The sequence below is a fragment of the Vulpes vulpes genome, chromosome 1 (genome assembly GCF_048418805.1).
Source record: "Vulpes vulpes isolate BD-2025 chromosome 1, VulVul3, whole genome shotgun sequence".
Lineage (NCBI taxonomy): Eukaryota > Metazoa > Chordata > Mammalia > Carnivora > Canidae > Vulpes > Vulpes vulpes.
The window spans coordinates 152661634-152684591 of record NC_132780.1 but is presented as its reverse complement, the minus strand read 5'-3'; the positions used below and the strand labels follow the sequence as shown (position 1 = coordinate 152684591).

The 22958-nt window shown below is 35.8% G+C and overlaps 1 protein-coding gene across 30 annotated transcripts in view; it reads left to right on the top strand.

Annotated features, from left to right (window-relative positions):
- The window catches only part of DST (dystonin), a 479832-nt gene that overhangs the window by 298607 nt on the left and 158267 nt on the right, over positions 1 to 22958 (top strand). For 28 of the 30 annotated variants that reach the window (XM_025991085.2, XM_072734513.1, XM_072734492.1 and 25 more), the window contains 17 exons: positions 7272 to 7384; positions 7477 to 7583; positions 9610 to 9729; positions 12028 to 12123; positions 12219 to 12346; positions 15428 to 15521; positions 15829 to 15983; positions 17012 to 17477; positions 17558 to 17686; positions 17836 to 17913; positions 18023 to 18184; positions 18276 to 18380; positions 20465 to 20560; positions 21152 to 21277; positions 21910 to 22062; positions 22241 to 22395; positions 22613 to 22739. In XM_025991085.2, the coding sequence (XP_025846870.1) occupies positions 7272 to 7384; positions 7477 to 7583; positions 9610 to 9729; positions 12028 to 12123; positions 12219 to 12346; positions 15428 to 15521; positions 15829 to 15983; positions 17012 to 17477; positions 17558 to 17686; positions 17836 to 17913; positions 18023 to 18184; positions 18276 to 18380; positions 20465 to 20560; positions 21152 to 21277; positions 21910 to 22062; positions 22241 to 22395; positions 22613 to 22739 (2410 nt within the window). Of the gene's footprint in view, positions 1 to 7271; positions 7385 to 7476; positions 7584 to 9609; positions 9730 to 12027; positions 12124 to 12218; positions 12347 to 15144; positions 15312 to 15427; positions 15522 to 15828; positions 15984 to 17011; positions 17478 to 17557; positions 17687 to 17835; positions 17914 to 18022; positions 18185 to 18275; positions 18381 to 20464; positions 20561 to 21151; positions 21278 to 21909; positions 22063 to 22240; positions 22396 to 22612; positions 22740 to 22958 lie in introns of those variants that run through there. The other 2 variants (XM_072734636.1, XM_072734647.1) reach the window with 1 other exon arrangement.

Genomic DNA, 22958 nt, shown 5'->3' with positions numbered 1-22958 from the left:
CCTATTTCATAGAGGAATCCTCTCTCCACCTGAGGCCTGTACCCCACTTCCTGTGCTCTGGATCCCATCTCTACCATTGCCTCAGATACCTTCTTTCTTGTTACATTAAACTTTTCTCTCTCCACGGATCTTTCCCTTTGGATTTCAAGCATGCCAAAGCCTCTGCTAATAAAACAGCAAACAAAACTTCTCTCTTAACTCTGTGCTTTTTTCCATCTACTGTCTTACATCATTCCTTTCCTTATAGGCCAGACTTCTGGAAAGAGTTGTCTGTACCCTCTACTTTCATACTTCACTCCATATTTATTCCTCACCCCCATTGTAATATGGCCTTTGGCCTCGTAATCCACCAGAATTCTTCTGAGGTCATGAATGACTTCCATGTGGCTAAATCCAGTGGATATTTTTCAGGCTGCATTTCTCTTCTCAGTGTTTGGCCCTACTGTCCATTCTTTTCTTCTTGAAATACTGTTCTTTTTTTCTTCAGCTTTTATGGCACTACAGTGGCCTGATATCCCTCCTGTTTTGTGAGCTATTACTGCTCCATTTGCAGACTTAGTCACAAGGCCAATACAGGTTGGAGTTTTTTAGGGCTGCTTGTTGACTTTATTTTTTCTCTATGTTGACTCTCATCCATGCCCATGCCCCTGACTTCTGTGGATTTGACCTTGTAGATATCGCCTGGTGACAGTCTACTTCTCTGCACCATGCCACATTCTTTTGCAAGTCATTCTGGTTCCCTGCCTGGATTCTGTGAGAATACTTTTACCACTTGAGATTTCTTGCATCTAACCTCAGATCTGATCATTTAGTCTCCTGTAATCCTCCTTAACGCATTTTACTGGTTTTCCATAGTTCTTAGAAAAACATTCAGAATCCTTTAAGAAGTTCATGAGAGTTTGTATCATCTTGGCCCCTGCATCCATCCAGCGATCTCTTGCCATGTATCCCCTTCCTGTTGGCTCTCCTCCCAGGCAGTGGTCTCCTTTTTTCTCATGCCCTCTAAGCATGAGCACATGCAGGCTTTTCCCTCTGCCTGGGCGCCCTTCACCAACCAGGTATTCTCCCGGTTTACTTCTGAACTCCCTTTAGAACTCTGAGCTTTCCATATACACAGTGCATATATACTTAATGCCTCACTGCCCAGTGCATAGTAGATGCTTCTTATAATTAGCATACGAAACCACCAAGTTAGGCCTTCTCTAACTTTTTCATTACACTGTGATTCACATGCCAGTGAATGCTTTTTAATAACCTGTGTATATTGCTATTAATACTTAATTTCACAAGTATTTTCACATGAATCCTCACTTGAGACCTTGGGCAAATCAGTTGGGTTCTTAAGATGTTATGGCTATAGCAGCCCAAAATGTCTTCCTTCCATCCCCGCACACATCTCAAAACACTCTCTAAGGATAGCTGGAATTCTAGATGATTCTTGTAGTTCCTGATTTTCTCTAATTCTTGATTTTCATTTTTTGTAGAAGGGAACTGAGGCACAGGTTTCTGGATATGTGTTCACAGTCAGAGAGCAAGTTAGGACTAAATCACCAGACACCTGAATCACAACCCTGTCACTTATTTCCACCTCAATAAAGCCTTTTCTGTCATTTATGTAAACACTGTCTTATAAAACTTTTTTAAAGTTTTAAAAACTGTGGTAAAATAATTTATAACATAACATTTACCATTTGGTATGTTAATACGTTGTTAAACCACCACCACCGCCGTCCATCTCCAGAACTCTTACCCCTTACCCCAACTGCTGGCAACCACCATTCTACTTTCTATTTTTTTTCTTAATTGAGAAAGAAATTTGTTGCTCAGTATCCTTTCAAATGATCAGATATCTCAAATCACAAAGTTTACTTAAACTGGTTTTGATTTTTATTAAAAAATCTGTCCCCAAATGCTGTCTTTTCCAGACTTCATCATTTTATGGTGTATTCCAGAGTTAGGCCAATATGAGATTTGTCTCAAACCCTCCAATCCTAATTTTTTTCTTTTTCTCTAGGTTTAAGCAATAAAAATCAATACTGGAAAAGAGGGAAAAGGTTTGCTATTTACGGAGAGTCTAAGGCAGTAGGCATATTTGTGTTTGTGTCTGCTTTGTGTTTGTCTTCTTACATAATTATCTGACAGTATGGTGTGTGGTTTTCTTTATTTCTTTTCTTTTTTTTTTTGCCAGTGCAGAATGTGGATAATTTTCAAAGAAAATGAAAGTTCTATTAGAGACAAGAAGAATTTTAAGATGATTTAGTTCCCAGACCTGCCTAATAAGAATCACCTGGGAGAGGGGAACACCTTGTTAAGATATGGATGACCAGGCCTTTCTCTATATTCTTTCAGAGTGGACTAAGGCCCTAAATCCATTCCAAGTGTGGAGAACATTGGTTTTGTATATATTGAGGAGTACTGTTTTGGTGACAGTCTGGAACTACATCTTCTTACAATTTATCTTCCTGAATTTGCTGTTATACACATGGACACACACGCGCGCATATACACACTCCCTTGTATTTCTTGTATTACCATCATCAGAAGCATAAATTCTTCTGTGTTTTTCTTTATCTTGATTTTTCAGCTTCATATTGGGTGTTTTCAGTTTCTAATGTCAGCATTGTGCAACAAATAGCTCAGGCTTTGTATTGAGACTCCCCTGGGTTCAGATCGTGCTGCGCCTTGTCAGATGATGTTCTTGTTCAAGTTGTGTCATCTCCTTAGGTTTTTCCATCTGTAATTCAGGGTGATAGCATAGCCTACTGCTTAGGGTTCTTGAGGACCCTGAGTGAGATAAATAATGCCTTTGAAACCTGCACTGCGTGGCCTGCCAGTGATATAGTTATCACTATATATTAATTCCTGCTGTTTAGTTGTTTTTAGTTATTTTGTAAGACCTTCCAACTGGCAGCTTTATCAGTAGCTGCAGTTAAGAGCACATGATAGCATAGGAAGGGAGGACTCAAGTTTTTATAAAGTTTTTGGGAAACTTTATAAAATTTATCCCTTGCAGTTGTTTTCTTTGCAAGCCTGTTTTCCAGATTGGTTTTCAGCAGCGTAAAGCCTTTAGGAAACCTCAGAAGGATGTGTATGTGTGTAGTTCATGGAGAAGCTGTGACACCGTGTCTTATTCTGTGTGGGTTTTCATAAGGATTTGGAATCCTGATTGGAAGCTATAGATTGTAGCTTTGGCTGTAGAAATTAATGAAAAGAAAAGGAAAGAAAAGGAATAAACCTGGGATGGAAAAGGTGTCCGGGAATTTGAATCGATGGTACCAAATGGTGCCTTCCAGTCCTTAGAGCAGTCCTTAGAGCTCCTTCATTTCTTTGTTACTTATTAACTTCTTAAACATTCATGTGCTGACTATTATTCTAGCTATTAAAGCTGTAAAGACAAAGGCGGATAAAGCACAGGCTCTGCCTTCAGGCAGCCCACTGTCCACTGTGAGAGGCAGACAAGTGCATAGTTATAACAAATTGTGGCAAATACACAGAGACAGTAGACAGCATTTGGAAATAGAGAGTATGAGTTGATCAGCTAGTGCCATATATGGTGGTGAAGTATGCAGTGCACATTTCTTGAGCAAAGGAAAGAGACAAAAAGAAAAACCTGATGTGTTTTGTTTTGCTTTGTTTTGAGAAAGGGACTCTGCTCTTCTCTCTCTCATGATTCCTCAAAGGGAAGATTTCCCAAACATAGAAAGAGGGTTCAGATCCTGGGTAGCCCAAACTTAGGTTTGTATTCACACAATAAATGATTATTTAGTGTTCATTGAAAGCCAACACAACCAAATAAACTCTATGAATTTAAGTAAATTTTGCATACTTTGAAGAAACATCCTGATTTGGATTTTAACTGTTGATATTAGATCTGTCCTTTCAGCCATGATCACATTTTTGGTTCAGAATTTATTAATCTTGTATCTTCACTAATGCACTCTTCTTCTCTTAGCAAACTTTTATCGGTGTTCCCTCAAGTATGTTCCAATGGCCATTTCTGAGTACTTTCTTTCCAGGCCTTTTGACTTTGTTTCATGTTCTTTGTAGTTGAACATTTCACTGTTTGGCATGATGTCATGTGGAAGCCTTAGATAGTTTCTTGTGCTAATCTTTAGCCATTTATAACGTGTAAGTTAAATTTTCTCTCAGAATCCAATCTAATTCTCATGCGAGCTAATATATTAATAAAGTATTTGGGGACTAGAATGTTACTTTGAGGTGTCTGTGCCCCCCAAAAAACTTACAGTTTTCACGTAATGTTAGTTTGGCTGTTAGTGTGGATGGTAATGTATATAAAATATATTAGTAAATAAATTAATAAATATAATTAATAAATAAGGAATATATCCACATATGTACTTATATATACATAAATGGCCATATACATGTGTTGTGTATATGTATGTGGTTTTATGTGTATGTGTGTTTGGTCTTTTGTATATTTTTTTTTGTCTAGAAAGAGTACTCTTAATGTGGGTGTTTTGTGAAAGAGAAACATTACTTTTATCCAAAATTATTTAGTATTATGACAATAGCCACTTTAATACCTTTTGGTCTTATATTTTTGAAATAAATTAAGGGTGGTAAGCATGCACTTAAGTAGTTTTCACCTTTTGGTCTTACTTTTAGTTTCATCTTATGGCCTTATCCTAGTTTTATACTTCCAGTATAGAATTTATGTTATCTTCTTGTGTTTTTCTTTGTCAGCTATTTTTAATCATTTATGGAAAAAAGGATACAGATACATGTTTTAAAAATTTTTTTATAAAGATTGAGTAATTCAGAAAAGATTATATGATCAAAGAATACTAACACAAGTTAAGAGTTAGGATGGCCCTTTTCCCATAAAAGACTAATATATATTATTTTCAGTGGCAGTGTTAATGATATATAGTTATGAAAGGTTTGCAGAAAATAGGGAAATTAGAATGATTAATGCATTACAAGAACCTGGCTGCTGCCTTGTACATGTTTGCAGTATACTAGTCTTTGGTTAGTCAGACCTAAAATGGGAATGAAATTTCCTGTTAAAATTCCATGAAAAGTTCTTAAACAAATAAAAGCTTTCGAATGAAAATACAAACCTTCTGTAGGTAAAAAATAGCTGAAGTTTTTAAAGGTTATATGACCCCAGGGAGACTGTAAGGAAGAAGGAAAGTGGACAGGTCACAGCACAAGCCTCTCTTGGAAGCTCCAGACACAGAGAGGAAGGGCGGATTGCAAGACAAAAAATGAATGCCTAGGAGATGAGCTCAAGGAGGGATGGAATTTTGAAAACTTTCAGGCTGCTAGTTTTTCATAGTAGTTTTGCAGATTTTTTCTTTTTTACTTTTTGCTGAATTTTGTCTACTGCAGTTTTTTCACAGGGGAACATCACTTTGAGTTTTATTCATTAAAGTGTTAAATGTCATGATAAAAGAAGTGACTTATCCAAACTCTATGTATTATACAGCTGCCTTTGTGCTGAAATGACTATGTCATTCTGAAGGAAGTTTTATGTTTTATTCTCTTAGTCAAAAACTTGACTCTTCAATGACTTTATTCATTCCCTCTGGGATTACTCAGTGTTTACTTTCTTGCTAATGGCAGGGTTTGGATAACAACATGCCCTTTCTCGTCAGGAGGTTTGGTAAACTCTGAAAGGCTGGTTTTTATTTCTTTAAAATGTGTGAACTTTATGGATGCAAAACAGTTTTTTGAACTTCAGATATTTGTTTTTGTCTAGACTTATATTCACCTATTTAGTAATCTTGAAGTTGGCATATCCTTCAGAATGCTTCTATGTGAATAAAAAATATTGTTTTTAGAGGTATGCTATTTACCTCTATTGTTGTCAGTAGATTTATTGGTCCTGTCATAAATTTATGAACACTTTTAAGTGGTGATATTGGTGCATATGAAAAACATTAATGAATTTCTAATAATTTCCTGGGAAATAATGCATTTCTAGAGTTTTTTATGTGAACAGCTTTCAAAGTAGTATTCAAAATAATTTGCATTTTAGCCCTCCCCCACAACCTCTGAGCCCTCCCACTCTTTGTGCAGTTCCCAAATGATTATTTTGAGCAAACCAGAATGTCTCTGGACTTTGTTGAGAGCCTTCCTTAGAACTTGATGAACAGGTGCTTACTCAGTCATTTTGGAGGTGGGGCCCACACTTTCTGAGTTTTACAGTTTCCACGTTTGTTTTTGCATTCTTTTAATGCTTTGTTTCTAAGATGAACATTTCCTGTCTGGCTTTTGGCCTTGTGTTAAGTTTTCAGTGGACCTATTTTGCCACTTTCTCTACAAAGAGTATTCAGGACGTCTTTTCCTGTCTTGTATATAGACAGAACTAGCTTTAAAATATCAGAGCTAGCTTTAAAGCAAACACATCTGTGTGTGCATGTATGTCCATACATAGGCATGCTCATATGCATGCTTGTGAAAATATAAACTAGTGCTTATTTAGTCTTTTATTTATGATTCAAATTACTGATTAACCAGCCTGCTTACCAACTTATCTATAGGTATGTATTGAGTGTCCACTAATTCTATGCCACTCTGTCTCTGCAGAAGGAGAGAATACAAAAGTTTGTTAATACATGGTTCTTTCTGACTTAGAGTTGGCCAGTTGTGAGAAGCAGGATGTACATGCACATTAAAAAGTGAATTGATAGGGCAGGGAAGTATGTGATTATTCTAAATGTCAGATTGACCAGCACAGGCTCAAAGTATAAGGAATTCATGGAACAGAGAGAAAAAACAGGGTTGGGAAGATTAGTGAGGGCTCCACAAAGGAGTTGGGGCTTGGTCTCTGCTTGCAAAGATGAGTGAATAGTGAGAAGACAACAATGACAGGAAATGGCATTCTGTCCATTGGGTGGTAGATGCCATGAATGCAGCATTGAACCAAGCATAAACCTTAGTGTTTGGGAAGAAACATTAAGAGGATGCTAGTTGGACTGGAAGGATGCTGTTGGAATAGTAGAGCTTAAATAGGTTGAATGGGACAGATACTCATGTATATTCTGATTATGAGGAATTTGTAGACTTTGTTGAAAATTACATACATTCAAATTTTTATGATTTCCTCGCTGCACTTGGTTTTGGCACCCACAGATTTGTGAGAGAATTAAGTAATGTTTAATATTCGATGAAAATCTCTGTATTTCAGCATAGGCTTAGTATTGGTTTTTGCAGAAATGTTAACGTAAATAGGTCAACGTTAAATGTAATGTTGAATTGGCATATGAGAAAATTTAATTAATTGCAGCAAATTTTTTTCCTAGGCCGGACCTGATAGACATGAATACTGTTGCTGTTCAAAGCAACCTTGCAAATTTAGAGCACGCTTTTTATGTAGCAGAAAAAATTGGTGTCATAAGACTTCTGGATCCGGAAGGTAAGTTGTTCTGACTAGTTGTAGACCAACATGAAAGTCCGATTGAAAGTAATTTATCAACATTTTGAAATAATTTATATTGCTGCTTATAGATGTTGATGTCTCCTCACCTGATGAAAAATCAGTAATAACTTATGTGTCATCTCTCTATGATGCATTTCCCAAAGTCCCTGAAGGTGGCGAAGGTATTGGTGCAAATGTGAGTATTGATTTTTCCATACTAGAATCTTCTGACTCAGTAATAACCAGTTGACTGAATTCTTTGATAAAACTTTTTACAGTATTTATGAAATATTCTTTAAAGAACTTGAGTTACGATGCTATTTAATAAATCAGCTCTATTTGCATTTTCATGATATTATTCCACCATTAAAATTAAAGTATAACTCAAAAAAAATTTGTTCTGTGTCATAAATAAAGTAGCCTATTTAGAGTTACATATCATTTTGTAAATAAAAGCTCTAAACCACTGAATTTTGGGGTGATTCATTTTTAACCCACTGCTGCTACATTTACTATGTTTGATATCCTTCTGTATATGTAGAATATCTCACTTCTGAAATCACTTTCAAAGTTATTAACTCTCCTAATCTCATGAAATCAGTTGGCTAGGGATTCTTTTTTCCAATTTAAAGGTGATATTTAGAGGAAGGGCATTTGATTTTGCCAAACTAACAACTGGGCTTCTCTCCTTCTCCTTGCAGATTCCTTTTTTCTTTTTCTTCCTTTCTTTTTTTTTATTCTATTTTATTTTGAAGATTTTGGAGCACATCTTGATGAACTCTCTTTTCTGGTCTCTTTTTCATCTCTGTGCACTCTTGTTTCTAGATTTATTTCCATTCTCTTTGTCTTGTTCTTTCTCTCAGAGATTTATCCTCTCCTGATCCTTGAGTAACTTGCTCTCGTGTTCATCCCCAGCTGTGATGTCTACCAACAATTCAGTATCGAGCATTGCTTGAGAATGTTTCTTGTGACCATTTCTTGCCTTACCTTCTCACTGCCTTCACCCTGTTCCTGACTCTTACTCCTTCACAGTAAAACTAGGATGACAGCTTTTTCATACTTTTCCATCTCCATTGTATTTTTCTTCCTATCAATACTGTACTTGTCACCAAACCAATCTTCCTAAAACCTGATGTCTTTAGATTGAAAACTTTCAGTGATTACTTGTATGGTTTGTAAGGTGAAATCCAGTCTAGATATTCCGACATTCAGAGTTCTGCATATATTAATTTTGCTTATTTACTTTTTTTACAGACTGTTTGCTGGTAGCTAGGGCATTTCTAGTTCAGAGGCCTGACTCACTTGGGACTCCCTATCTTTTATCTCTCCCCTGACTCCACCAAAGACTCACTTACTGATTGTTGCAGAACTGCTCAGGGACTACCTTTCCCAGAACCCTTTGGTGACCTTTTGAGGCATATTTGTGCTTACCTGATTATTACCTCAACCGTTAGTATTACTACCTGTCTCAGGTATTTCAACACCTAATTAAACACTGCTTTTCATTTTGCTTAACTGTTTATATTGTGACTCTCTTTCCTCTCCATCTAGACAGTAAACTCTTTGATAAAAGGTATTGTCTTAAAGTATTACATTTTTTTTTATTGCAACATTTTAACACAATGCTTTGAACATAATAAGCACTCATCAGATACTTAATTGAACATAGCAGGTGACAGCCTTCCAGTTTCCTCCATTTTTGAAATTTGCTTAATGAGTAATCCTATCATACACATTTCCTATAGTTTTCATTCCTACATACTATCCTACATTTTATGTAGATCTTTGAGTTTCAGATAGACAGTTGATTTAGATCTAGAAAGGTTGGAGGACAATGCCAACTAGCCTGGCTTGTACACACTATTAGTCTCTCTTCTTGGGTGCCTGAAAAAGATCCCAAAATGACCATTGTGTTTTTTCTTGTTGCATTTGGATGCAGCCTCAGAAGCCTTCTTAACATAGTACCCCAGTCAGCCACTGTCTCTGGATCAGAAGTAGCACTCATTGGGCTACTTTGTTGTCAAATGTTGCTAGCATGTTTTTAAAGCTATTTATGTGGGACTGGGTAAAGAGTGAGAGATAATTGTACTGGTTCTCACTCTAGGCTTTAGTCTACAGCTTAAAGACCTATAAATTCACAGAATGACCTCTGACTAAGTTGTGTTAGATAGGAATGTTGTTATCTGCAGATGTAGATCTTTTCTGTCATTTTCTTGTTTCAGGATGTTGAAGTCAAATGGATTGAATACCAGAATATGGTGAACTACCTCATTCAGTGGATTAGACACCATGTGACCACAATGTCTGAGAGAACATTTCCTAATAATCCTGTGGAACTAAAGGTTCGTGTCACTGTAGAAGTTACAAAGGATTGAGTTGATTATTAAACATTTAAAATTTTTATCTTTTGGATTATTAAACTTAAAAAAATTAAAAATTTTTTTTTACTTTATTTAAGAGAGCATATGAGTGGGAGAGAAGGCAGAGGGAGGGAGAGAGAGAACCTTAAGCAGACTTAATCCCACGATGCTGAGACCATGACCTGATTCAAAATCAAGAGTCGGATGCCTAATCACCTGAGCCACTCAGGTGCCCTGATTATTAAGCTTCTAAATCATGTTATAATAATTCAATAATTCTAGAAGTTCAAGAAAAATTACCCTTGGCAAGCCACTAATAAATAGGCAATTTTAAAATTGTTCATCTCCTATTATTCAGAGAAAATGGAGTAAATGTTAATTATGAAAATGTAACAGTAACAACATCTTAATGAGATTTATAGTGTCTTAGCTTTGAATTGTTGAGAATAATAAGATGTAGTTTTAGAGACCCTGGAACTGACATTGCCAAATTATTTTTGGTGCCTGGGGAATGCTTGGAACCCACCAGATAGATGGCTGATGCAGCAGGGTCCCTGGGAAGCTGGGACAAGTTTAACAGTGGTTGGGAATGTGCCTGTGGTTGAACCCTGTTAAAACGGCTTCAGAAGCTTCTTTTTGTATAGCAAGAGGTACATACTCTATCTCACCTTGGAATCACAAATGCATACCTGACTTCCAGTATAAATTAATTCATTTAGTAAAACATTTGCTACTACCTAAAAACAGGTCCAACTCTTTGAGGCAAAGACATTATGGAAATATCAAAGAATTATAGATATGTATGCTTATTGAAGAATAACATCTCATTTTGTATATTTGGATTTGCAATAACAAAGTAATCTGCTTCATTTCAAGAAACTGATAATGTGAATATTAAGAACAAAGTCTAATTCCTTGCATTCTAGTCTTTATGTTTTTGATCAAACTGGAATTGCAAAAACTGTAATAACCCAGGGTGGATCCTGTTAAAGTTATTCATTGTGTTCATGTATCTGTACAGAACATCTGTGGAACAGTTTTTATTCACATTGCCATGGGGAGCTTGTCCTTGGCACAAAGTTCCTTGGCATGTGTTGATTTGATGCTTTTTAAGTGTTCTAAAGTTGTTTGTGTGATGTCTCCCCATGTGGATGCAAACCTTTCCAGGGCCAGAAAGATTTTCCCCTTCTTTCACCACATCTGTCAGGCATGGTGTTTAGCACATAATGGCATTATGAGCTTATTTTCTAATGGACATTCTGAAGCATTGCATTTTGAGTTCAAAGCAATTTTCAGGCTTCAAGTTCAACTTATTTCCAAATGGATTCTTATTGTCCAGACACTTGGGTAAATTTTTACTGACTTCTGATTAATGCTCATTCTTAAAGTTTTGAAAGAAGTTTGAGGACTACACAGATTACTTGCTGATGCCTAGGATAGAACATAATACACAGAAGAAAACATGGGGAGTGCCAGTATTTCATTAGCCAGCCAAACATCGAATGGAACCCTTCAGAAATGTGACTGCCTGAGGATTTATAGGGGATTAAAAAAAACCAGCATGAATTCAAATGAAATAATTAGTGTATACTTATTAAATGTGGATAGGTTTCATCTACATAATTTTTATAAAGGTCCTTTTTAATAAGTTATATTTAAGAGATTTTCAAATTAGTATGTACAAACTAGATCATTTAATTATATGGTTGAAACTTCTGTAATAATAGCAACCAATAACATCTATGTTTATTAAAAGATCTGGTTAACTTGGCCAATGGAACGTTGAAAGCAAGGTTTAGCTATATAGTCAGAGTTCTGTGTAGTAGAATTCCATTTTCAAGGATAGATCCATGATACAGAAGAGAACCTTTTTTCCTTTATAGGAATTGCATCAAATTATTTTTCTAAAAACTAAAAGCTAAAGTGCAACATTTGGAAAGTGCAACTTTTAAAGGACATGTGTTTTTTGTTTATTTGTATGATGAGAGATTTTTAGTAGAACCACCTAAACACTGCCATGGTTTATTATTATCGAGATCCCTGCATGGCACATGTTGAATCATGGCTCACATCAGTAATTACACCCTTGTCAAATCTTGCATACTGTAACCTAGTCACTGACTAGCTGGGAATTAGTATTATCCTTGAATGTCAGTTTTATAAAGGAATTCCACTTAATGCATAGGACACAGTAAATAGCATTTGAAGTGGTAACATTATACAGTAATGAAAATAGGTCTTTGAAGTTTGGACCTTCATTTATTTTTCCTTTCATTTTAGGCACTTTATAATCAGTATTTACAGTTTAAAGAAACAGAAATTCCACCAAAGGAGACAGAAAAATCAAAAATCAAACGCCTATATAAGTTATTAGAGGTAAGTAGAAATTTCCTTTGTATTGTCAAGCATAATCTTTATTTATTTTTTTTTACATCCTTGCTTCATATTAAATTTTTTTTTGTTTTCTCAAGATTTGGATAGAATTTGGACGTATCAAACTACTACAAGGTTATCATCCAAATGACATAGAGAAAGAATGGGGGAAACTCATTATTGCCATGCTCGAGAGGGAGAAGGCACTTCGTCCAGAAGTAGAAAGGTAGGCTGGAGGTGTTTTCTGTCATGCGTATCGGGATGGGTGTGGGGAGATAACTCTTTGTTCTCGTGGAAAGAAATTAAATTTTGGAGACAGGCAGACCTAGGAACAACATTTATACTTTTCATTTCCTTGGCTGTGTGACCCTGGATAAGTCACTTAGTCTATTTCTTCATTTTCTTATCCAGAAACTCTTCCAGGAGATTTGAGGAATAAATCAGGAAGGAATGTTTAAATAGGACCTGATAGGCTGGGTTGGTATGTGAAGTCTCATCTAATAATCTAAATTACCTGTGAGAATTTTCCATACTGGTTTTTAAGTCATCAGGACCTGGATCCAGAAGCTGATATGTAGATCAACAATTAACGTATTTTGTTTCTTGCTGTGTTTTTGCTACGGCCTTCTTTCAATGGGGCAATGGAAACAAGAGTCTAGTCTGTCTTCATTTAAAGCGCAATGAAGTGGCATCTAGAAAACACTCAGGAGATTCTGGTTCAAATTCCTACTTCTGCAAGTGCATTTATTCCATGAAATCATCATTGACTATCATTCTGTCTTTCCCACTACACCAGTTGCCCAGGAAAGCACTGCTTAGTGGTTAGGAGACATCTATTGAGTGGGTTTTGTCTCTATTATAGTACTTACCTCACAACCTGACTTGTGGCACTTGGGAAGGGAATTGTGATCTCTGTTCCTTGGGAGATGCAAGCTCCTGAGGAGCTGGGCGTCCCAGTATAAGGCCATTATGTGTGGTCAGATATGCCTCTCTGCCCACCTCACTTAACACCCTTCTTGCTCTCTGGAGTGTAGCCACACTAACTGTCTCTTAGGAGCCCTGATGTCCCGCCCTCCTCCAAACAGGATCTTTGCACCATCTTTTCCTTTGATGGGAAAGTCTCCTTCATCCTCCCCATCATTCTTCACTCTCAGATCCCAGCTCCAGTGTTACTTCCTCAGTTAACTTCCTTGGTCTCTCAGGCTGGTTTAGATGTCTTGGTTATAATTCTCATATTTACATGTATTGTTCCTTCATATCTCGGTTGTAATTTTATATTTATTACTGTGATTGTTTGATTAAGGGCTGCCTGTTGACAATTAGGAGCTCCAAGAATGTGGAGACAGGCTTGTTTTTGCTGCCTTCCTTGTTGCCAATGCTTAATGCAGTGTCTGGGACACAGAGAGGCACTTAGTTCTTTGTGCCCCACACACGACTTCCACATTGTTGAAATAGGAAATAATGCACTGAAGATATGAAAGCAAGTCTAACTTATCAGTCATTTATTAAATTACCAGTTACATTCCTGTTAGAGTGTAATATTCTGTCTGCATAACTGGATCCAGATCCAAAATAAGCTTGAAATACCTAAGATGGACCTTTTATGGAGGAGATAATTCTGGATGATTAAAATTATACACTAAGCTAATCATTAGAAGTAATGGAAAAGTATGTCTGAGAAAGGATATGGAATAGATTTTTAGTTGTCATAATAGTAGCTGGATTTTAATGCGATGGTCAAAAGTTCAAGGTCCGCAAGCTAGTAAGTTGTGGATTAAATTTTTAGCTCAATTTGCAGGTCATGTAATTTTAGACAAGTTCATTAACCTCTGTAAGCCTCAGTTTCCTCATTTGTAAACAGGCTCTAATAGTACCTACCACATATGGTGGTTGAGTATGAGATGAGGTCATGCATGTAAATAATTAATTACCTAGCACATAATAATTGCTTAATAAATGCTAGTGATGCTGTTACTATTTCAAGCTTTTCTGTTAACTAACTATATATGACATGGCACTCTCAAATTTCCCCTTTCTTGCCATCTGAAAAGAAAAATATCTACCTTTAGGGTGCAGAAGCAACGGTTCTGGCTTTGTAGTGTTGGGAGCATGAAAATGTTCTACGAGCTTGGTTGGATATAAATGCCTTCATTTTTCTTGATGCAACAAGTTTTTTGGCATGGACTATTAATTGCAAATAATACCTATGTGGCATGGGAATGTGTAAAAGATAAATGAGAAAGAACCAGTGTTCTTTTGCCCTGTAGTAACCTATTGAAAGGAAAAAACAGGCACAGACAAGTTGAATTTGCAAGCTTTGCATTGATATTCTACTTAGCACTCTGGTTTTAAAAATATAAAGTGACTGTTTTAAGATTAGAGATAACATTCCTGAGAGCATATCATACAAAGAAAGGACAATGGATACTTTTCCAGTTAATTTAACCTGATAAACAGATGACATGGCAGTTAAAATGGAAATGTACTTCATTTCTTATCAAACTCATTTGTTTACGGGTACTTACAAGTACCGTTTTTAGCCTTATGTTTCTTAGGACAGACCTGGTGCAAAAGTCAGCTTGTGATTGAATATTTGTGTTTGTGAGTTGATGATTGGTTTTGCCCAAACAACCTTTACTAATTGTACCTGGGCTTCAGGGAGGTGTCTGAGTTGTTTTTTAGGGTGGCTGCAGTGGGATGACTCTTGATGAAAATATTTGGCAAATCTTTTCCAGTGACGCCCTGATCAACCTGCCTTGTCCATACTTGTAGAGTTTTAATGCAGGCTACAAAAGGCAAACCTCAGCTAGCAAACGCATGGCTTTAGGCGAGCTTCTTTTGAATAGCTATCAGTGTATTATTTGCTGCGTGTTTAATATGCAGGTTGGAGCATATTTAAGGAGACATTACGGCTGTGACAATTAGTTGGTGCTTTTCACCGTAAGAAGTAGAGCTCTTAGAAGACCTTCTACTTTTTAGTCTACTTGGAATAGTCAAAGAAGGGACATCATTTCAGGAATAAAAATGCACAGTAGTAGTTACAGCTACCGAAGCAGTGATTCTGTGTTTAGTAACACTACTAGCACTCGAACCAGTTTGGATTCAAATGAAAACTTTCTCTCGGTTAATTGTGGTCCAACACTGATCAACTCCTGCATTAGCTTCGGCAATGAATCCTTTGATGGACGCAGGTATTGAATCCTTGTCATAGGATTGTTTTACTTTTGGCAGGGAGGCATTTTTCAGGGATGGTAAACTCTGTGACTTCAAAGGGAGAGGCTTTAATTTATTTTGTCTCTTCTTTTAGGTTGGAAATGTTGCAGCAGATTGCCAACCGAGTTCAAAGGGACAGTGTCATCTGCGAAGACAAACTGATCCTTGCCCGAAATGCTCTCCAGTCCGTAAGTTAATTTTAGGAGCCATTGGGACTGTGGTGGAGGGGGTCTATATTTTGTTTGAACTAAAACTTTAGTATAACATTTGGTTGATTCTTGGTATTGTCCTCCACTGAAAATTAAAGCTTGTTAATGATTGTGATCACTGTTTCCTGTTTTGAGGAACAGTGAGCCAAAAGAGAACGTATATTTGAACCAAAAGGGAAAACAGAAGACCCAAGTAGCTTTTCATGCCAATATTTTGGGTTTTATATTTGAGGCTAGTTTTGAAACTTGTTTCAAAGAGTTAATGTTGAGTTCTTTTAAAATACAGGATTCTAAAAGATTAGAATCAGGAGTGCAGTTTCAGAATGAAGCAGAAATTGCCGGATATATACTTGAATGTGAGAACCTTTTACGCCAGCATGTAATTGATGTACAGATTCTTATTGATGGAAAATACTACCAGGCAGATCAGTTGGTACAGAGGTAAGATTCCTACTTATTCATACTCTATGCTTTGTGTAATTGCTTCATGGACACTTGGGATGAGAGTGTAGAGTTATGACAGTTTTATGAAATTTATTTCTTATGCTCTTTTCAGTTGAAAATGTGTGTCACCTTAATCCTGATATATTTTGATATGTTAAGTAGGTATTTTTTCTTCAAAGATAAGTAATAGGAAAAATACTTTATAGTGCTTACAATACTGTAGCAACTAACTTACAGGTAAAATATTTGTATGACATTTGAAAAAGGGAAAATATAAGGAAAGGAGCCTTTTAACTCAATTTTTAACTTTTTCTATTTATCCTTTCGTGGAAATGTTTATAACAAAATGTTGGGGGAAAATTTATGTAAAATTCTGTATCTCTGAGAAGTGGGTTTGGGGGTAGGGATGGAACCTTTTCAGGTTGTAGACTGTATATATTACAAATATATATGTAAGATATATGTAAAGCAAAAATTATAAATGGTAGTTTCACTTTTAAGAATTTATAATAGTAATTTCACTTTTAAGAATTTATAATAATTTTAAATATATAGAATATATAAATAAATATAGAAAAAAGCTGTTTGTTCATGTCAGAGATATTTTATAATAACAAAATTTGGAAATATCCTACATGTCAAACCATAGGAGAATGATCACAGTATAGTGCAGTGACTATGTGATAATATGGAAAGTGCTTATAGCATGAAGTTCAGTGAAAAAAATTGTGATGCAAAATTTTATCAATATGATTACATAGACTTTTTTTAGTAGGCTATTTTTTGAACAGTTCAGGTCTACAGAAAAATAGATTGAAAAGTATAGAGTTCCCATATCCCCTTTATACTCCCCTTCCTCAATTATTAACATCTTGAATTAGTATGATCCAACTGTTTCAATTGATGAGCCAATATCAATATATTACAGTTAACTAACTAATTTAGACCATGGTTGGCATTAGGGTTCACTCTTTGTGAACAATGCCTTTTATATTATAATTTATCCCTTTTGATTTTCTTTTCAGGGTTGCAAAACTTCGTGATGAAATTATGGCCTTAAGGAATGAATGTTCCTCCGTGTACAGCAAAGGACGCATGCTGACAACGGAACAAACAAAGCTCATGATATCAGGAATTACTCAAAGTTTAAACTCAGGATTTGCACAGACCTTAAACCCCAGTCTGAATTCAGGACTGACGCAGGGTTTAACGCCTTCCCTGACCCCTTCTAGTGTGACATCAGGCCTCTCATCAGGTCTGACTTCCCGCCTGACTCCATCTGTAACTCCGGCTTATACACCTGGTTTCCCATCAGGGGGATTAGTTCCAAGTTTCAGTTCAGGAGTAGAGACCAATTCATTGCAAACTCTAAAGTTAATGCAGATCCGAAAGCCCCTTCTGAAGTCTTCTTTGCTGGATCAGAATTTGACAGAAGAGGAAATCAACATGAAATTTGTTCAGGATCTTTTGAATTGGGTTGATGAAATGCAGGTAAAAGAATGTTTACCTGAAAGTTTCAGTCTTTATTGTTGTCTGTTTCTCTTTTAACTCTAGTATCTTTCTGTTTAAAGGTGCAGCTGGACCGCACTGAGTGGGGGTCAGATTTGCCAAGTGTTGAAAGCCATTTAGAAAATCATAAAAATGTTCACCGAGCTATTGAAGAATTTGAATCTAGCCTTAAAGAAGCTAAAATCAGTGAGGTATATGAATTTAAAATCTGTATGTATTTCATTTTAGCTTGCTGTTGTTTTGCTCTTTTTAAATAAAATCCTGTACCAAATAATAGATGTAGTGAGTGTGAGTCAGAAATATCCCTAAAACCTCAATGTCTTTTTATCCCATATTATAGATCCAAATGACAGCACCTCTGAAACTAACTTACACCGAAAAGTTACACCGATTAGAGAATCAGTATGCAAAACTCTTGGTAAGTTGTTTTTTTTTTTTTTTTTTTTTACAACTTTTAATAAGAATTTTCCTTATCTCTATTTGGCCAAGACAAGATTCTTAAAATTGATTTTTTTTTTTAAATAAAGAATACATCCCGGAATCAGGAACGGCACCTTGATACACTCCATAATTTTGTAACTCGTGCAACTAATGAACTTATTTGGTTGAATGAAAAAGAAGAGGAGGAAGTTGCTTATGATTGGAGCGAAAGAAATACCAACATAGCTCGGAAAAAAGATTACCATGCTGTACGTACAGCCTTTGTCATTGAATGGCTAAGTTGTATCTCAGGTTTAGGTCTTTTTTCTAACCTCGCTTCTTTATTCTTTCTTACGTTAGGAATTAATGAGAGAACTTGACCAAAAAGAAGAAAATATTAAATCCGTTCAGGAGATAGCAGAGCAACTACTTTTGGAAAATCACCCAGCCCGATTAACGATTGAGGTAAGTCAGGAAGTATAACAGTCGTAGTTGAATATTGACAGTTGATGATTACTCTTCAGATCCTTTTATTGCTGATAAATTAAAAAATACAAACTATCAAACTTTTATTACAGTGTGGCTCAAAAATAATGTTTCTGACAAGTCATAGTGATTCTTACCTTTAACTCTCTTGCTTTCTCTAAGTGTGTCACCCACTCATCACTTAAAATAAAGGTACCTTTGTCAACTCCCATGGCTAAAGAGATGTATTACAATAAATATGAAGGATCTTGACTTCACAAACTTTAATTTTTTTATTTCTTCCTGACTGTGATATTGTGCAAGTGATATAACCTACTTAGCCCCCCTCACCTGTCTAAAATGGGGGTGATCCTTCTAACCCATAGAGCTGTGGTAAAAATGAGACAAATGACATACTTTTACTTAGTGTGGTTCTTGGTACATATTTCTCAGGAAGTATTTGTTATTATTACTTAATAATTTTATTCATGGTCTGGTTTTGTGAGGTGTATTGGAACAACATCCCGGCAAAACCTTATGGTATAGTGCACACATTTCACATCCAGAAGTGGAAAATTGGTGTAGGATTTATCAGGTTTCCCATGTGGTAATGGTATTTACTCTTTAGTCCTAACATATACTAGTTAGAGTTAGTGACTTTCTAAATGTAAAGGGGGTTATATAAGAGTGAGAGGAGCATCAAAGATGGGGAAACATGGTATATTGGCAGAGGAAACAAATGGAGCTCTGCTTAAAATGTGAGATGCTTCAAACTTTCGCAGTTGAGGAGAGGCATCTGATAGTCTTTGTTCACTGAAATTTCCACGATACAAAAGATTAGTAAAATTTTAGGCCCCAGTAGAAGTTTTGGGAATATTATATTTGACATTCTTCATATAATAATATAGTCATTCATGCGCATGTAATACCATATAGGAAGTTAAAGACATAGAAGAGTAGGGGAAACACTAGGGAAAGCAAATTAGAATAATGAAAGGTCTGGATATACTTTTGTATGATGATAAACTAAAAATAGAGTATTCTTCAAGGTAGAGATGAAAACTGTTAGGGACTATGATTACAGGCCAAGAATTTTAATGGGATTGGATAATGTGAATGTGAACCTGATTACTTTTATGTAGAGATGTTAATCTAATTAACTAAAAGTTTCTTGAGGGATAAAATTAAGCCTGAGTCATCTTTACAATTCCATTGGCCTGTTCAGTGTCTTGTGGGTACACAGATAATATTTACTTAATTATCAACACTATTTCAAATATTATATGAGAAAAGAAACTAATAATCTAACAACTCACAATGATATGTCTTTTATAGCCAATTTGCTCATAGTGGCTTAATTTGAGGGCACAGGTAATATGACCGCTCTATGTTGCCAGATTTCCAGTGCTACACTGTATATTTCATTCAGAAAGCCTGCCTGAGCATAGCTCAGCATTTTTTCCCAAAGGGGAAGAACAAGCTTGAGACCTTTTCATTAAAGCATCTAGATCGCCCTCTGCTGGATGTCAGTGAATGGCATCTTAAGTATAAAAAAGTATTTTATGTTTTCTTTATGACGTAGATGTTCTCTCACTTATCTTTTGCTTCATGAGAGATTCACTTCATATTAAAAATTCAAAAATATTTTAAATAAAAATTCTTAGTGTTATAATAATTATAATTCCAGAATTACAGCGATAAGAGATTACACTCTTCTTCACTCTCCCCAAACTTTTCCCTGGCAAAAACAAACACCTAAGTCACCCCTCTTCCCACCAAAGAACTTCTAGTTTTGTTTCAAGTTTTAGAAACAAAGACAAAGAAAACTACAGAACAATCTATTTCTGTGTGTATTTTTACATTTTTATTTTAAATTTAATATGTAAAGGCTTAGGACTGACTTTGTGCAAGTACGGACTCTTATATTAGAGGGTCATTTCACTACCCTAATTTTCAAGTCTTACTCTGTTAAAACAATCTCATCATCTATTTGGATAGCAGAGTTTTTACACCTTTAAAAGCTTTGTTGTATTATGTATTCATTACTCTTCAGCCAGTTACAATGGCTGTGTTTCATCTCTAAGGCCTACCGAGCAGCAATGCAGACGCAGTGGAGCTGGATATTACAGCTGTGCCAATGTGTGGAGCAGCACATAAAGGAAAACACTGCATATTTTGAGGTATACGAATCGAATCACAATGTCAGTTGATAGTACTATGATTTTGGCTTATTTACAAAAAGTATCTTCATGTTAATTAGGGACATGTATGTAATGTGCAGAGGAAATAAAACAAATATTTTATTTGTAGGATATGTGGGACATATATCCTATAGGATAGATTGAAGCAATCCATTAAGGAGGAAATCCTTTAAAACCTTTAAAAATGTCAGAAAATATCTTATAAATATCTTTCACAAGGGAATAATTACAGAGAGCTTTTTTTTTAATTTTTAAGTTTTAAAATGTTCTTTAGAATATCATTCCTACTTAAAAATCATTTGAACCCTCAAGGAAAACCGAATTTTAGCCAAAATAATATAAGGGCCAAAATGCAATACAGATATAAACTTTAGACACTTCGGTTTTCTGATAATCATCCAAACTCAAGAGTTGTTTGGGTAAAGGAGTGATGTGACTATTAAGTGGTCTTATGATTTTACTCTCTTCCTCCTCATGAGGGATCTACGGGGCTCTGGTACTCTGATCTGACAACTCTAGGTTTACTAGCATTTAATATACTCTTAACTGCCAGTTTTCATCTTTTTATAGTTTTTCAATGATGCCAAAGAAGCAACTGATTACTTAAGGAATCTGAAGGACGCCATTCAGCGCAAGTACAGCTGTGATAGATCAAGCAGTATTCATAAGCTGGAAGACCTTGTTCAGGAGTCAATGGTACTCATACAAAAACCTATGCATTTCATCAGTCCAATCCTGGATAATCCGGATTAGATTAGTATTTAATCGTATTTTTATGTGTGCAGAACTTTATGTTTTATTGATACTCTTGATATTTCCACCTCATTCGATCAAGCATTCAGCTTTAGTATTTTTTGGTAACAAGTACAACAGATGAGTTTTTTTATGTGATTGCCTTGATATTTTAAATAATTGTTTTGAGAGTGTTCTGTGTGTGTGCATGTGCATGTGTGTCTGTGTTTAGTCATTCACTTCACAAATAACTAAGCACTTCTTAGAGCCTAGACACTGTTTTAAGGACTGGAGATAGAGCAGTGAAAAAAACAGAGAAGAATCCCTACCCTCCTGGTGCTTACCTGCTAGAGGGGGAGCAGACAATAAACATGATAAAAAAGTAAAGTATGTGGTATAGTGGTAAATGCTAAAGAGGAAAAACCAACCAAACAAAACAAGGAAAGAAAGATGCAAGAGGGGCAGAGAGGGATTGAATATTTAGACCAAGTGGTCAGGGAAAACTTTTATGATGAAATTTTACTTGTGTAAAGCCCTAAAAGAAGAAAGAGTACAAGTCTTTTACTTTTTAAAAATCTGTCTTATTTATTACTTAGGAAGAGAAAGAAGAACTTTTGCAGTATAAAAGCACAATAGCAAGCCTGATGGGGAGAGCAAAAACAATAACTCAGCTGAAGCCAAGGAATCCTGACTGTGCACTCAAAACTTCTATTCCAATCAAAGCTATCTGTGACTACAGACAAATTGAGGTATTCTAGAAATAGACCAATTTTTGGCATTATTCTTACCTTTTAAAAATGAGGTCATATTGCTGACCAGTGGTAAAGTTTTCTACCTCAAAAAAACAAAAAGTCCCAAGATTGGGATTAGTAAAGGATTAGTCAACAGTGACCTCATTCGGTTATTCTTTTCTTCATTTGAAACCAGATAACCATTTACAAAGATGATGAATGTGTTTTGGCCAACAATTCTCATCGTGCTAAATGGAAAGTCATTAGCCCTACTGGGAATGAGGCTATGGTCCCATCTGTGTGCTTTACAGTTCCTCCACCAAACAAAGAAGCAGTTGACTTTGCAAACAGGTTTGTATGCGTTTACTAAACACACAGAACTGTGTTTGGAGGCTCTCTGAAGGTTAACAAAACAATCAATACTTTGTCAAGACCCATAGGATCAGAAAGATCTTGAACTAGTAAAGATGGGATAGTTTACAACAGAAAGAAAAATTATACATGTTTCCAGAGGGAGTGGAAAGGCTTAATCAGTGTTTAGTTTGTCTGTCTTTCTCATGTATTTCAGAATTGAGCAACAGTATCAGAATGTCCTGACTCTTTGGCATGAGTCTCACATAAACATGAAGAGTGTAGTGTCCTGGCATTATCTCATCAATGAAATTGACAGAATTCGAGCTAGCAATGTGGCTTCAGTAAGTATGAGTCTACATATCGGCCTAATCTGTCCAAAAATGTGGGGCACATTATTATGAGGGGTGGAGTGTGTATTTGTTCGCGAATAGGATGGAGTCCAGCAGATCCATGTTAATATTCATCCATTTAATAAATATTTTTTTACATACTTGCTATGTACATGGCACTTTCTAAGAATGGTGGATATCTGGAGATCACATATTACATTCACTGTTTAT